General features: G+C 35.6%; 1 protein-coding gene across 1 annotated transcript in view; it reads left to right on the forward strand.

The window, feature by feature from the left end:
- LOC145679528 (polyamine-transporting ATPase 13A3-like) overlaps positions 1-17409 on the forward strand; it is a 161219-nt gene that overhangs the window by 99874 nt on the left and 43936 nt on the right. Inside the window, exons 10-11 of the mRNA XM_081750106.1 lie at positions 6354-6624; positions 8044-8286. Coding sequence (XP_081606232.1) covers positions 6354-6624; positions 8044-8286 — 514 coding nt within the window. The remainder of the gene's footprint in view (positions 1-6353; positions 6625-8043; positions 8287-17409) is intronic.

Genomic DNA, 17409 nt, shown 5'->3' on the forward strand with positions numbered 1-17409 from the left:
AATTCTTTAACCCGTAAGCTGGAACTTTTTTCTTGTTACGTAACGTTGGGTATAAAGTATACCCTACCCCGTACTAAATAGTATATACGCCATGTTTCGAAATTTATAAAATTAGTTTTAAGCAAATCGGTGATCTAATTCCAATGTTGCGAAATAAGAATATTTTAAATATATACAGAGTGAATCAAAAGTCTGGACACGGTGGAATAAATCGAGAACTTAACTTCGAATCGAAAAACCAAAAATCACGTGTTTAGTAATATTAAAAAACCTATCTGATGAAACCAAACTCGACCCTCTAGACCCACCCCCTGGGGGCTGGGGTGGGGTCAACTTTGAAATTTCAAATGGAAACCCCAATTTTTGATTGCAGATTTGGATTCTACGGCCCAAACTATGTAAGGTTTCATCAACACTTTTCCGTCGATGCATAATATGGCACCATAATCGGCGAAAGTAAATTAACTGTTTGGGGTGAAAAAGAAAGACATTTTGCTGTTAGACCGAGAATCGTTACCAACAGATCCGTCACCGTTAACGATCTGCCACTTATAAACGAATCGCTCAGATGAACGTCGCTTTAACATGTGAATGAACGAACGAGCAATGCCATCCCAATGTTGCAATCCCATGTCACGTGCCACTAACCGTGTTATAATTCACACATCCATACGTTGCATATGAGAAGAGAAAACAATAATGAAACGAATAACACACACACAGGTATCACTTCTTGTACAAATGCTCCACTATAATGCCCAAATTACAGGTTACGCCTATAACCTTCGTCATGTCTATCCCGAACGAAAGTTCGATTAACGTACTTAAGAGGACTCCATGCCACGAAAATGAAATGAAATTTTGGAGTTTTAGGTCCCACGATTTTGCCGGCTAGGCTAAAGAAGACGGTGATTATGAGAGAGATGAATGAAATGGTGGAATTAAGAAAGTAGGAGGAAACGAGAGATCCCCGAGAAAACCCACGCACACGGTGTTTGCCCACCACAAAGTTCATTTGGCGGGAGCAGGTTTTGAACCCAGGACACCAAGCACCAGAGGTGAACGCTCTACCACTGAGCCACCGTGGCCCCATCCATGCCACGAAATTAAGGTGGTACCATACATATGTATTGAAATGTGCACTCTGTTCACACAATGCTCTTTAGTGGTAACTCCTTTAGTTTTGAAATTATATTGGAACGACAGAATCTAATCTTATCTAAGGTCCGATGTGATCAATTTATTGATGACACATTATCAGTGGCGTATTTACGATTTTGTTTCGGGAGGGGCTTTGCTAACTTTCGGGGGGGCTTTGCCTAGAAATGTGAAAATTCTGCAAGATATTTCATTTACTTTATTATACTAAGTAAGATTTCGGGGGGGGGCTTAAGCCCGAAGCCACTCTCTAAATACGCCACTGCACATTATAGACATTTAAAAATTAAAGGATGAAAGGATTAAAAATAAAAATAAAACATACTACTACTACAACTAATGCTACAATTCCTATTACTACTACTGCTACTACTACTACTACTACAACTACTAGCAGATAATAATATAATATACTATAATAATAATAATAATAATAATAATAATAATAATAATAATAATAATAATAATAATAATAATAATAATAATAATAATAATGAGAAGAAGAAGAGAAAGAAGAAGAAGTAAAGAAAGAATTCAATAATAATTTCACTCATCTAAAACTATGCGAGACTGCGAGCAGTTTCGTGAGTCGCAGTCCGACTATTCGCACAAGTCAGGCGAAATGATGGCAAAAATCATGATGCCGTCGCTTCGGGGGACGACGTCGTACCACTGCTGGGCCAAGACAACCGTCTGTCTCATAACTGCCGTTCCTGAACAGCGGCGGGGCCGTCACGGTGTTCGCTGCCAAGCCGACAAATAGGCAGCCGCCTTTGAACCAGACTAAGCACACCCTTTTCGCTGCTGTCACCCAATAATCGACGACGGTTGGACAAACTTCGTCGGCAATTGTTCATGGGGAACGTCTCGGTTCCAAAACCTAATAGAGGTTCGGATCCCACTTTCAACTGTAGGTCCCGTCTCTCTCGTCCCACTGCGGAAAAGGAACGATAAACACCCTAACAAACCCAATAGTCACACATTTTCTTTTGTTTTTTGATCACATGTATACTTCTTTCATCACGTCCACAACATTGAAGCTAATTAAAGTTCATATAGGAAGTTCTCCTGATTTCGCCATTACAGCGCCACGTCACACAGCGATAACGATGTTTCGATTGAATCTTATACAGGTTTGTGCGCAGAATCCGACTCTACAATAAGAAATAAAAGCTTCCATTTCAAATCTTTCAGCTAACCCCACCTAGCGGTAGGGTGCGGTATCGTGTTTGGTACCATTGAATAACTTTGTTGATCCGACGCGTATTTCTCAAAATACTGCACCTTGTACAGACGGTCGGAGCTAATATCAAGCTCATAAACGAAGAGGGGAGCATCTAATTTCGCCGATTACAGCACGATATCACACATCGACGAAAAAGTTTTGATTATACCTTACATTATTTGGGATGCAGTCTCCGAATCTTCAATAAAACATTGAAGTTCCCATTTGAAAAATCAATGCCCCCCACTCCTTTCCAGAAGATGGGGGCGGAGTGTTGCGTTTGATATCATCGGATAGCTTCTTGAAACATATTAAATACGTTTTTTTGCGCTTTTTTGATCAGAAGTGTATTTCTCCAGTTACTCTACCGTGGCCAAACTTTTGGTTCACCCGTTATTTCAAACATAAATTAGCTTGACAGTTACAGGCTATTTTTGATGATTTCACACCATTCGAACATTTGTACGTTATAGGGCCCATTCTACACTATCCTATCTTTTAATCGTCAGATAAGATAACACTGGTCGCAGTGGTCATGTGTTATTTTGTGTAAGATGAGATCTACTACCGCGACAAGGTTGGATCATTCCGATAATTTATCTGTATCAGAGAATGGTACACTCGACCCTAATGAATATCATATTTTAGCAATTAGAAAACAGTTATATCAATACATTTTCATCTCAGACACAGAAGTCAAAAAACACCATAGTGCAATAAGCAGATACTACAATAGCTACACTTTTCTTTAATTTTCCTTTTAATTTTGTTTTATTTTTTGTCCTCTACTCGCCGCTTTTGAATTTTCTGGTTTGCAACACTGATACTGCCCGAAGCCCGAATGAAGAAGGTGTGCCTTTCTCTGTGTCTTCTGTCTGTGTGTAGTGTGCTTCTATCCAGTGACGAGAAGGAACAGAGAAGTGAACCAGTGACACTGAACGAGAACAGAGCTCGGAAATACTACCAAGCTCATGAACGAAATGGGAGTATTTAGGGGCCATTTATTTTCCCCGATTACTGCGCCTTGTTATGCATCGACGGAAAAGTGTTGATGAAACCTTACATAGTTCGGGCCGTAGAATCCAAATCTGCAATCAAAAATTGGGGTTTCCATTAGAAATTTCAAAATTGACCCCACTCCAACCCCCAGGGGGTGGGTCTAGAGGGTCAAGTTTGGTTTCATCAGATAGTTTTTTTAATATTACTAAACACGCGTTTTTTGGTTTTTCGATCCGAAGTTAACTTCTCGATTTATTCCACCGTGTCCAGACTTTTGATTCACTCTGTATATTTTTTATAGGCAATAACAGACTAATATCGAGAACATCGGAATTACAATAGATTATGAGAAATTGTGAAGTAGTATCCACTCCATGTTCCTGGTTACGAGTTAAACTTTATAAACAATGTAAATCTTACAGAAAGTGTAATTCAATGTTTGCAAAATTAATTATTAGGAAATCAAAGAAAAATATAAACATGGAATAAAATATAGTAGATGTGCTGTAGAAAAACATTAAAAATAAAGTTAATAAAATCTCTAATGTTCCATTTCTAAAACTAAAACAACTTAAATTATTCTGTTTACTGTTTCCAATCTGATTGTGATTTTATAAACAAGTAAATTTTAAACAACAATGGACCCTGCAATTCCTAATTTGTTCTTTTTATGTTCATCGCTTATACATATTAATAACTTTACTGTTTAACTTCATTGCCTTCTTATATCGATACTTTTATACTGGTATTTGCAAAATTGTGTTTGTATATATTTCTAAGTATTTGCAAACTTGGCGTATATTTCTCACTGAAAACCCTCATTTTGTGGTTTGGATATCCTGGAATCTATGGTAAAGATAAGGTATAGTTTAAACAAAGTAATATAATTATGTTCTATTTCAATTATCTTGCGTGTTTAATTATAGCATCATTTGTAGATTTTCTTAAACACAAGAATTTTAGAAATGATCCAAAAAAAAAATGGATCAAAAGATTGCGATCTTGGCCAAAAATTTTAGGAATGGTCCAAAAATGCATCTAAAGATTGCGATCTTGGCCAATAATTAGTTTTTGGATCAGGGCCCACAAAATTTTTAAACGGCCCCTAAATCGAGTTTTAATATTTTTTAACGAAATAAGCACATCATACTGAGCTAAGTGATAGTTTGGATTTGGCTATACTATGTGTAGTTCTCCAGATATAAGGTCTACAAGAAAACTTTTGATTGAAATATATAGGATCTTTTGATGCATTTTTGGATCAGGGCCCACAAAATTTTTGAACGGCCTCTAAATTGAGTTTTTTTTTGTTTTCTTTCTTTTTTTTTTAAAGAATAAGCATAAGCACATCATATTGATTTAAATGATAGCTTGGATTTAGCTACACTATATGTAGTTCTGCAGATATAAGGCGTACAAGAAAATTTTTTAAATATATTGAATCTTTTGATGCATTTGTGGGTCAGGTAGGGGAACGTGGGGCATAACGGGGTAGGGGGGCATAACGGGGTATCGGTATTTTTTGAACTGTAATTAACTGCAATCTAGCGATAAGTACCTAAACAAGATTCTCAAGGACGAAGGGCTGTTGTGCTTGAGCAGCGTTCTTATCAGTTGAAAAGGAACAGTGCTGTGTGTCAGTTCTTTGTTTTCGCGCTATGGCATATAACGATTGGGATTTTACTTCGGTCAAGGTAAGGCAAGTTATTTATTACACACTTTTAAACTATTGATATGTTGAAAGAATATTTCTTCTGTGTTTGTTGTGTGTTTTTGAGGTTTACGGATTGTAAGTTATAACAGAGATACTCGTTAATTTAACACTACAACTCATCTGGGGCAAAACGGGGTGGGGCAAAACGGTATTGCAATCACCCCATATTGCCCCATTACCCCATTATGCCCCGTAAGAGTATCGATTGTGTAGTTTACTATCCAGCTCGAAACATTTCTTGTTAATGCTGGGATTGCATTTGCGCAGTTTCGTTTAAGTTCTTCATGCTGAATTTTCAAAATTTGGTTATGTTGATTTGATGTCAGGAAGTATTAAGATTTAACTGACAATAATTCGATATAATCTGCATAAACTTTTAGTACAATTCCCAATGATCACATTTTTTCTTTTTCTTAATAATGCCTAATTCAGAATGTACCTTTTGAAGTAATTATCAACATTTTTTTAAAAAAAAGAGTACTCATCTTTTGTTATATTTGATTATTGAGTCTAATAAATATTTCATAAAATTCAAGTTGTGTTGTATAATAGTAATCATATATTGTTGTTTTATGATAAATCTATATTAGAGCTGGATATTATAGATGTAATAGTGTACGGGGCAGTATGGGGTAGGGGCATAATGGGGTTGACTGAAATCCAATGTTCCATTATGCCCCACGTAGGGGGCATAATGGGGAAAAGAGACATTTTTGGAATAAGCTAACTAAAAAGGTGCAAAACAATATTTTTAAAAGGATTTGCTGGTTGAAATATCACAATAAATGTCCAACGTGTCTACCGCAGAAAAATTACTGCAATTGAGATATTGGTTACCAATTTAGAAAGGCAAATATCTTAGCTTCCCCATTATGCCCCACGTTCCCCTATACATAATTTTTGAGTTTTCGTATTTTTTAACGGAATAAGCACATCATACTGAGTTAAGTGATGGTTTGGATTTGGCTACACTATATGCAGTTCTCCAGATATAAGGCCTACAAGAAAATTTTTTCCTGAAATATACTTGATCTTTTGATCGAAAAATTATTACATATATAAGATTAGGTATGAAAAATAGGTGAACAAATGTTAAGGTAATTATATAATGAAAAAATATAGAATTTTATTCAAGATTATCGACGTAATGATTTACCTGAAGCCATGTTCAATGCAAATATTTAAATACCTGATTTAGAGAAACAATGTAAAAACATGTACCCACGATACAAATATTCCTTCCATTTCTCTTTGTAGGAGATTGAAGAGTACAACCACCATCACCCAGAGTACGGATTGCGAACTCCTGCTCTCGTACGACCACGGCATCTGGGTCCTAAAGAACAACTACAACCAGTAGAGCATAAAGAGAATGCGACACCTGAATTAGCCATCTTGAAACAATTTCCGTTTAGTTCCGCAGCTAGAACTACAACAGTGATTACAAAACGTAGAGGAAGTCAAAACTTTAGTGTTTTTGTCAAAGGAGCGCCAGAGAAATTGGCTAGTATGTGTGACCCAAAAACAGGTAAGCATTGACCTCTGTGATTTATCATCTGTGGGTTTAATACGGTTTTTGATATCAACCATTAAAATATGAAACAACATATAACATAAGAAGCACATTACCAGTAAGAGTTCTTGGTACTTAAACTGTCAATTCTTCTCTCAGTGAGAGCTGTAATTGGTGGAAAATGTTTGAACATCTAATACTCTATGAAATGTGCTCAAATGAATACTGTTCTATCTTGTATATTCATCAATTCTTAATAAAGCGTTTGCAATATTCTTCCTGAAAATATTGAAAAATCGCTGATAATATTATAAAGCACAGCCTTTAACTTCGTAATGTTTCTAAATTTAACTTTTATTACTTTGTTTTATTATTATTATTATTTTAGAAACTCACGAAAAATTGAGAAATGTTAAGCATGTAGACACGAAAAATCGAGAAATGCTAAGTCTGTAGATTGTAATTTCCAAGCATTGTCACCATGTCTCAAAATTATTTTAAAATGGACTGTTTCTTTAGTTGTAAATGGGTCCAGTTTCAATAAATTTGAATCGTGCTGCACATAGCGCTTCCTGGATATTGCAAACAGAAACATCTTCGGACATTTACACTCGTCTTATTTTAACACTCTCTACAAATAACATTTCGCTCTTCTACTCTGTATTTCATTGCCATTCACTATCATTTTTGTGTAAACAAACAGCGTAGCCAGACATTGTATGAAGCTTTTTGAGCTCCGGAACTATTGTAAGTCACTTCCCTCACGGAATTTGTATATACACACTTAATTTTTTAACCACCTTCATGTGTGCTATTCTATATAATTAAAACCAAATGTTTAATTTGATGTATGTTCTACATATAATAGACATTAACATTAATTCGTTTTAATATTCAAACAAACAATAATTTTGCTATTGGTTTAATTCAACAATTTCAAGATTGTTGGTATACGTAACTAATGATACGCTGTATTACAGGCAATAATATTTGTAAGCTTTTACTCTTGTAAACACAAAATACTTTTAACTCGGTAAAACCAATACTTGGAGAACTTGGAGAACCTTCTAACTCAAATACTCATATACGTGTCTTAGTGATAATGGTATGCAATAAAATCGAACTGGAGGCATGGATCTTACAAATCCCTATACGACAGTAATGTAGGTAGTTCATGTGTTGTTTTTCAAGTATGAATTAATTTGTATGAGTTTTATCACCTTAATTCTTACAAGGGTATGCTTCTATATCAAATATTGTTACTTGCATGTTACTATATGTAAGTTAGTAGAGATATCCTTAAATGGCGCATAAGGGAATTTCCCATAATTCAGAATACTAGATTCAGAGCCGAAACTTCTATTTTCGTATAAAGAAACTCTCTAGAATCTTAGACATAGTTTAATTTAATTAATTTGTAACTGTTGTTTCTAGTTCCAGAAAACTTTTCCAAAGTGCTGGAATGGTATACAACTCAAGGGCTGCGAGTAGTAGGAGTTGCCTGGAGATCTTTGGACACAAGTACATGGGAGGAAGCAAGTACTTTAGAAAGAGACCAACTGGAATGCAGAACAAAATTTCTTGGACTCATCATTACTCAGAATCCTGTTAGGGCAGATACCCCTCAGGGTATACAACAGCTGCATGACGCTGACATAGCAACAGTTATGGCAACAGGTAACCAAAAAGTATATCTTTATATCTCTATCTATCTATCTATTATATATATATATATATATATATATATATATATATATATATACAGAGTGAATCAAAAGTCTGGACACGGAGGAATAAATCGAGAACTTAACTTGGAATCGAAAACTCAAAAAACACGTGTTTAGTGATATTTAAAAAACTATCTGATGAAACCAAACTCGACCCTCTAGACCCACCCCCTGGGGGCTGGGGTGGGGTCAACTTTGAAATTTCAAATGGAAACCCCAATTTTTGATTGCAGATTTGGATTCTACGGCCCAAACTATGTATGGTTTCATCAACACTTTTCCGTCGGTGCATTATATGGCGCCATAATCGGCGAAAGTAAATTAACTGTTTGGGGTGAAAAAGAAAGACATTTTGCTGTTAGACCGAGAATCGTTACCAACAGATCCGTCACCGTTAACGACCTGCCACTTATAAACGAATCGCTCAGGTGAACGTCGCTTTAACATGTGAATGAACGATTGAGCAATGCCATCCCAATGTTGCAATCCCATGTCACGTGCCACTAAACGTGTTATAATTCACACATCCATACGTTGCATGTGAGAAGAGAAAACAATAATGAAAAGAATAACACACACACACACTCACACACAGGTATCACTTCTTGTACAAATGCTCCACTATAATGCCCAAATTACAGGTTACGCCTATAACCTTCCTCATGTCTATCCCGAACGAAAGTTCGATCAACGTACTTAAGAGGACTCCATGCCACGAAAATGAAATGAAATTTTTGAGTTTTAGGTCCCACGATTTTGCCGGTTAGGCTAAAGGAGACGGTGATTATGAGAGAGATGAATGAAATGGTGGAATTAAGAAAGTGGGAGGAAACGGGAGATCCCCGAGAAAACCCACGCACACGGTGTTTGTCCACAACAAAGTTCATTTGGCGGGAGCAGGTTTTGAACCCAGGACCACAAGCACCAGAGGTGAACGCTCTACCACTGAGCCACCGTGGCCCCATCCATGCCACGAAATTAAGGTGGTGCCGTACATATGTATTGAAATGTACACTCTGTTCACACAATGCTCTTTAGTGGTAACTCCTTTAGTTTTGAAATTATATTGGAACGACAGAATCTAATCTTGTCTAGGGTCCGATGTGATCAATTTATTGATGACACATTAATAATGTATTTACGATTTTGTTTCGGGAGGGGCTTTGCTAACTTTCTGGGGGACTTTGCCTGGAAATGTGAAAATTCTGCAAGATATTTCATTTACTTTACTATACTAAGTAAGATTTCGCGGGGGGGCTTAAACCCGGAAGCCACCCCCTAAATACGCCACTGCACATTATAGACATTTAAAAATTAAAGGATGAAAGGATTAAAAATAAAAATAAAACATACTACTACAGACTACTACCCTTTACAGACTACTACTACTATCACTACTACTACTACTACTACTACAACTACTACAACAACTACTACTACTAATGCTACAATTACTACTACTACAACTAATGCTACAATTCCTATTACTACTACCGCTACTACTACTACTACTACTACTAGCAGATAATAATAATAATAATAATAATAATAATAATAATAATAATAATAATAATAATAATAATAGTAGTAGTAGTAGTAGTAGTAGTAGTAGTAGTAGTAGTAGTAGTAGTAGTAGTAGTAGTAGTAGTAGTAGTAGTAAGGAGAAGAAGAAGTAAAGAAAGAATTCAATAATATTTTCACCCATCTAAAACTATGCGAGACTGCGAGCAGTCTCGTGAGTCGCAGTTCGACTATTCGCACAAATCAGGCGAAATGATGGCCGTCACGGTGTTCGCTGCCAAGCCGACAAATAGGCAGCCGCCTTTGAACCAGCAGTAGCACACCCTTTTCGCTGCTGTCACCCAATAATCGATGACGGTCGGACAAACTTCGTCGGCAATTGTTCATGGGGAACGTCTCGGTTCCAAAACCTAATAGAGGTTCGGATCTCACTTTCAACTGTAGGTCCCGTCTCTCTCGTCCCACTGCGAAAAAGGAACGATAAACACCCTAAGAAACAAAATAGTCACACATTTTCTTTTGTTTTTTGATCACATGTATACTTCTTTCATCACGTCTACAGCATTGAAGCTAATTAAAGTTCATATAGGAAGTTCTCCTGATTTCGCCATTACAGCGCCACGCCACACAGCGACAACGATGTTTCGACTAAATCTTATACAGGTTTGTGCGCAGAATCCGACTCTGCAATAAGAAATAAAAGCTTCCATTTCAAATATTTCAGCTAACCCAACCTAGCGGTAGGGTGCGGTATCGTGTTTGGTACCATTGAATAACTTTGTTGATCCGACGCGTATTTCTCAAAATACTGCACCTTGTACAGACGGTCGGACCTAATATCAAGCTCATAAACGAAGAGGGGAGCATCTAATTTCCCCGATTACAGCATGATATCACACATCGACGAAAAAATTTTGATTATACCTTACATTATTTGGGATGCAGTCTCCGAATCTTCAATAAAACATTGGAGTTCCCATTTGAAAAATCAATGCCCCCCCCCCCCACTCCTTTTCAGAAGGTGGGGGCGGAGTGTTGCGTTTGATATCATCGGATAGCTTCTTGAAACATATTAAATACGTTTTTTTGCGCTTTTATGATCAGAAGTGTATTTCTCCAGTTACTCTACCGTGGCCAAACTTTTGGTTCACCCGTTATTTCAAACATAAATTAGCTTGACAGTTACAGGCTATTTTTGATAATTTCACACCATTCGAACATTTGCACGTTATAGGGCCAATTCTACACTATCCTGATATCTTTTAATCGTCAGATAAGATAACACTGGTCGCAGTGGTCATGTGTTATTTTGTGTAAGATGAGATCCACTACCGCGACAAGGTTGGATCATTCCGATAATTTATCTTTATCAGAGAATGGTACAATCGACCCTAATGAATGTCATATTTTAGCGATTAGAAAACAGTTATATCAATACATTTTCATCTTAGACAGAGAAGTCAAAAAACACCATAGTGCAATAAGCAGATACTTCAATAGCTATACTTTTCTTCAATTTTCCTTTTACTTTTAATTGTTTTATTTTTTGTCCTCTACTCGCCGCTTTTGAATTTTCTGGTTTGCAACACTGATACTGCCCGAAGCCCGAATGAAGAAGTTGTGCCTTTCTCTGTGTCTTCTGTCTGTGTGTAGTGTGCTTCTATCCAGTGACGAGAAGGAATAGAGAAATGAACCAGTGACACTGAACGAGAACAGGAGTCGGAAATACTACCAAGCTCATGAACGAAATGGGAGTATTTAGAGGCCATTTATTTTCCCCGATTACTGCGCCATGTTATGCATCGACGGAAAAGTGTTGATAAAACTTTACATAGTTTGGGCCGTAGAATCCAAATCTGCAATCAAAAATTGGGGTTTCCATTAGAAATTTCAAAATTGACCCCACTCCAACCCCCAGGGGGTGGGTCTATAGGGTCAAGTTTGGTTTCATCAGATAGATTTTTTAATATTACTAAACACGTGTTTTTTGATTTTTCGATCCGAAGTTAAGTTCTCGATTTATTCCACCGTGTCCAGACTTTTGATTCACTCTGTATATATATATATATATATATATATATATATATATATATATATATACAGTGGCGGATCCAAGATATGATCAAAGGAGGGGCTAAACCATAGTTTGTCGCTTTATCCAGTGTAAAGCAGGATTGAAGTCCATTTTATCCCGTGTATACCAGAGTGTCAAGGGGGGAGTTAGAGCCCCTATAGCCCCCCATGAATCTGCCCTTATATATATATATATATATATATATATATATATATATATATATATATATATATATATATATATTGCAGCTTAAGTTACTTTAAAGTTAATAAGACCCCTTGTTATGAAAATCGCATTTTCCGTCCTATCCTATTATCCTAGACCAATGGTATTTAACGTGAGGTACACATACGGCCGCAGCATCATTAAAGATCTTTTGGAGGGGGAAGCAAGGTTCTCCACCAACGTACGAGTTTCATGTTTTTTATTAGTATACAATTGATTAAAATATATGCATTACTCAAACTCAAATGACAATTGTCCCTCCTCCATCCCCGAATGACGCCCCTGACCAGAGCTACGCGATGATTTCTTTGTAGTATGTATTATTAAAAATAAAATAATCCTAATTTGTAACGTAGTTTTATTAAATATAGCATGCTTAGTAAAATTGTTTGTAATAAATTCAATATACTTACATAGATTCATAGTTATTTATAATTTGAATTATGGATAGCTAAAATGTCCGGGTATACGCTTCAGTGCAAAGTATCGTTAAAGTACGCAGGGAAGAAAATAGTTGAATACTAGTACCTTAGACGATGATGTATGCTTGAGTTTTTTCACTTCCAAATATCCTGCAGGCGTACATTACCTAAAATTAAATCTTTAACACCCGGCGGTTCGACTAGCTGAGGCTAACGAATGTGAATAATGTAAGTGAATCCAAGACCCGAGCTTACATTTCTCAAACTAGCTGAAACACTTCTGGCCCCTGAAATGATTGGGGAATAAGAATATGGGAGGAAACGGAAGAACCTCGAGAAAACTTAAAGAACCAATGTTGTCCACTACAAACTCACATATGCTCGGATTGAACTAGTGATCTCTCATATCAGAACTTAGTACTTTACTACTGCGCCATCGTATCCACACGTGCCTTAATGTATAAGTTTATTTATATTAATATATCATTATTTCTTTTAAAAAAATGTGTAAGAAACTCGAATCCAGTGAAGTTTAATACTCTTAAATCTTATACCGCTATTCTAAACTACAAAAGTACAAAAAATAAGTACAACATATGCAAACTAAGTATACAAAGGGCAATACATCAAAGAAACTTTGCAGAAAGATTTCGCAGGCAATTATAGTCTATGTCTTAGGAGATCTGTTAGGAATACTATATGCCGGTAGAAAGAAAATGTAGTTATATCCTAGGATAGATTTATATCCTAGGATGTAGAAGATGTATAGAATGTAAACTATGATCCTAGATGCGTCGCAAATTTTTAGCTTGCATCGTATTTCTAGAATTTTGTGCAGCAAACTGGTATATGATACCGCTTACATAAACGCTTAAGCCTATACAGCATTGCATAGCAGATTAATTGGAGCACAAAATCCTAGAAATGCGATGGAAGCGAAAATTTTGAGATGCACCTAGGATTATAGTTTATTACTGAAGTAGACTATTTTTGCAACATAAAACAGTCTATCATTGTCTCTCCTTCATAATAGAACGATTCTCTTTTGATCGTATATTGGTACATTTAAAAGCTCAGTGATGAATCACCTCGGAATCACGACATTTTCCTTTAGATGTCAAGAACATAGTCTACTAACAACTACATAACAAATTACTGGAAACTGTCTGTAAAACTAATGACAGAGACTATACCCGCTTCGACACTTTATTCTATTAAAGAAAGAGACTCAGTGGACTCTCGAAATTCAAGACCCGAGCTTACATTTCTCAAACTAGTTGAAACACTTCTGGCCTCCTATCTTTCCATAGTTGTTTCATAGCATTGGCCTAGAAATATAGTTTGTTTTGCTACACTTTCCTCTTGTGCATCGAATTGTCGAAAGAAAATTACTGATTGGTTTAAAACGTTTTAAAAAATTAAAAAAAAACTTTAAAAAAATAAAAAAATATATATTTCATTACGTTCGTTATAGGTAACTTTTAACTGTAAAAGGTTACCATTCTCTATTCATCGATTTTTATCTTAGAAACAAAATTACTTTTTCTTTCGACGTTTTACATCATATGTGAACATACAATAGGAACTTTCAACACTATAAGTTCTTATAGTATGTGATGTTGCGTTGAAACTTCTCATTACTTCACAGTCATCTGTCATTTTTTACGGTTCTTGCCTATGACAGCCGTACATCAACGTGAACAATAAAAATTACCCACAACTTACAACTTCCAGCATTATCGAAAGAGGCTGCCAAGAAACAAAGCAGATACTTCTGATGGTTTTTCTGAGGAAATAGATATTTTGTGTGTCGTGACATACTTGCAAAAAAGAAACGTTTAACTTTAAAAGGCGGTGTCACGTTCCTCCAGGAAACAGCGTTTTTAAATTTGCAATTGACATGGATTAATCCATGCCCTCTTCCAATCCAAAACAAGTTTTATGCATCTTTAAAAATGATAAAACAATGTATATGCAACTTTCTTCCTATTACATGCATTTGTACATATAGACACACATGCACATGTTTCATATGTTTTAATGGTTTCCCGCTGCTCATATTTGATATACGTCTGTGAAAGTGTTTAAAGCATTGTTCTCTTACAACTTCTTGTTAACAAGATTTTTACTTTTCATGTGGAAAATTGCGTCTTCTAACTGTCTGAACACTTAATCTTTCAACTGAATGATTAATAGTGAATTTCTTAACACCTATATATATATATATATATATATATATATATATATATATTTTGTAAAGATATTCTTTCATTTAAACGTGGCAATGAAGCATGGAACTTCAATACATACTGTCATTTGGCACAAAAGTTCCGTGAGCTTTATTGGAAAGCATTGAGCGAATGCCTTGTTTCTTAGCTTATGATTTATATGGGAAAGTACTTATAACTTTTCTATAAAATAAAGAGGAATTTTAATTTTTTGATTTAACTGATTTTCTCTATAAACGTGTTTAAAAATTCTTAAAAAAATAAATTTTGTGAAATGAAATAAAATCTTTCAGTTTAACGTCCAACGTTTATGTCCTTTAGGCTAAGGCAAACGGATGATTAAGGCAGGTGAATGATAATGGAAAAAATGGTGGGATGCGAATGTGGGAGGAAACAAGAGTATCCCGAGAAAACCTATGGACACGATGTTGTCCAACACAAACTTACTTGACCGGGAATCGAACCAAGGACCCTTTAAATCGAAAACTGTCCGAGATATGTACAAACTGAAAAACACATATCCCATTAGTTGCAAAGGACAACAGAGCGAAGTAAAAAGTTTCGTCCCAGGGTCCAACTCAAAATTGTCAAATGGAAAGAGGGGTCAAGTGGTATATCGCTTGAAAGCTCTTGTAAAAAGAAAGAAGCTACAACAACAAGTCCCGATTCGCTACGATCACCCTATGTAACATGGCGGCGGGTCAAAATGTCATCAAAAGTTGCATTGAAATGAATGTGAAAAAACACATATTCCAGTGAAATTGGCGGTAAAATTGCTGGACAGTAACAGTACATTTTAACATGAATATTAAATGCCAAATAATTTTGCCAGGTAAACTCAACTACTATGTACTCCGCGAAAGCAAGTTCTGGTTGTTCGCTGCTGCTATTTAAATGAAACAAATGTTCTATGCAATTTTAATGTTTAATTTTTAGTAAGTACTGTAAACAATACTCTTATTGCCTAATTCTTTTTTTCACTTTTGATAATTGAACATAAAAAAGAAATTATTAATTATTTGGGTCACGCTTGTAGGCCTTATAAGATTCTAATGCTATTTGGATCACGCTAGTGGGTCCTATAAGATGGTAGTCTTTATTAGTATAACGCTAGTGGGCCTTATAACATAGTAATGCTATTAGGATCACGTTAGTGGGTCCTATAAGATAGTAATGCTATTAGGATCACGCTAGTGGACCTTGTAAGAGAGTAATGTTATTAGGATGATGCTAGTAGACCTTTTTAGATTGTAATACTACTAGGATAACACAAGTTGACCTTATAAGATTGTAATCTCTATTAGTATAATGGTAAGGGGCCTTATAACAGTAATACTATTAGGATCACGTTAGTGGGCCTTATAAGATAGTAATGCTATTAGGATCACGCTAGTAAACCTTATAAAATAGTAACATTAATTAGCATCACGTTACTGGACCTTATAAGAGAGTAATGTTAATTAGCATCACCTTAGTGGATTTGTAAAGTAGTAAGGCTATTTGGACCACGCTAGTGGACCTTATAAGATAATAATGTTCTTAAGATCACGCTAGTAGGCATTATAATATTCTAATGCTATTAGAATCACGCTAGTGCCCTTTATAACATAGTAATGTAAATTAGGATCACGTTAGTGGGCCTTATAAGATAGTGATATTCGAATAACATTACTGGGCCTTATAATAGTGATATTAGGATCGTGCTAGTAGCCTTATAAGATTGTAATGCTATTGGAATCATGCTAGGGGATCTTATAAGATAGTAATGTTAATTGGGATCACGCTAGTAGATCTTATAAGATAGTAGTGCTATTAGGACCACGCTAGTGGACCTTGTAAGAAAGTAATGTTATTAGGATGACGCTAGTAAGCCTTATAAGATTGTAATGCTATTAGGATGACGCTAGTAAGCCTTATAAGATTGTAATGCTATTAGGATAATACAGGTGGACCTTATAAGATTGTAATATTATTAGAATATCGCTAGTTGGCTTTATAATTTTGTAATGTTAGTAGGATAACGCTATTCGGCTTTATAATTTTGTAATGTTACTAGGATAACGCTATTTGTCTTTATAAGATTGTAATATTATTAGGATAACACTAGTTAGCTTTATAAGATTGTAAGATTATTAGGATCTCGCTAGTGAGGATTATAAGATTGTAATATTAGGATCTCGCTAGTAGGCCTTATACGAGTGTAATGTTATTAGGATCACATTAGTAGTTCTTGTAAGATAGTAATGTTTAATAACATACGTTATTGTGCACGGTAACTCTTGAATGAAAACGAATTTTTGAATTATGTTTTTTGCAATAGATAGCTGGATCATATATTTCAGCCAAGTTCTTTAATAGACTGTATTCGTTAAGTTATATTCATGAGTAACGATGACTTAAATGGCGGGTATCCATACACAATTTCCTACTACTGAAACAAAGATGTATAATTCTAGAATGCTAGAAATTACACATCGCATCATTAGAAGGCGGCAAACATTTTCCAGCGACTGACATCTACCGGACGACATTGAAACTTCTAGACGTGACCCCTTTTTACTGTCTTTAGCAGATCATTAAACCACTAGCTTCATTCAATCTTT

Source organism: Thermobia domestica, chromosome 2, assembly GCF_964235325.1.
Source record: "Thermobia domestica chromosome 2, izTheDome1.hap1.1, whole genome shotgun sequence".
Lineage (NCBI taxonomy): Eukaryota > Metazoa > Arthropoda > Insecta > Zygentoma > Lepismatidae > Thermobia > Thermobia domestica.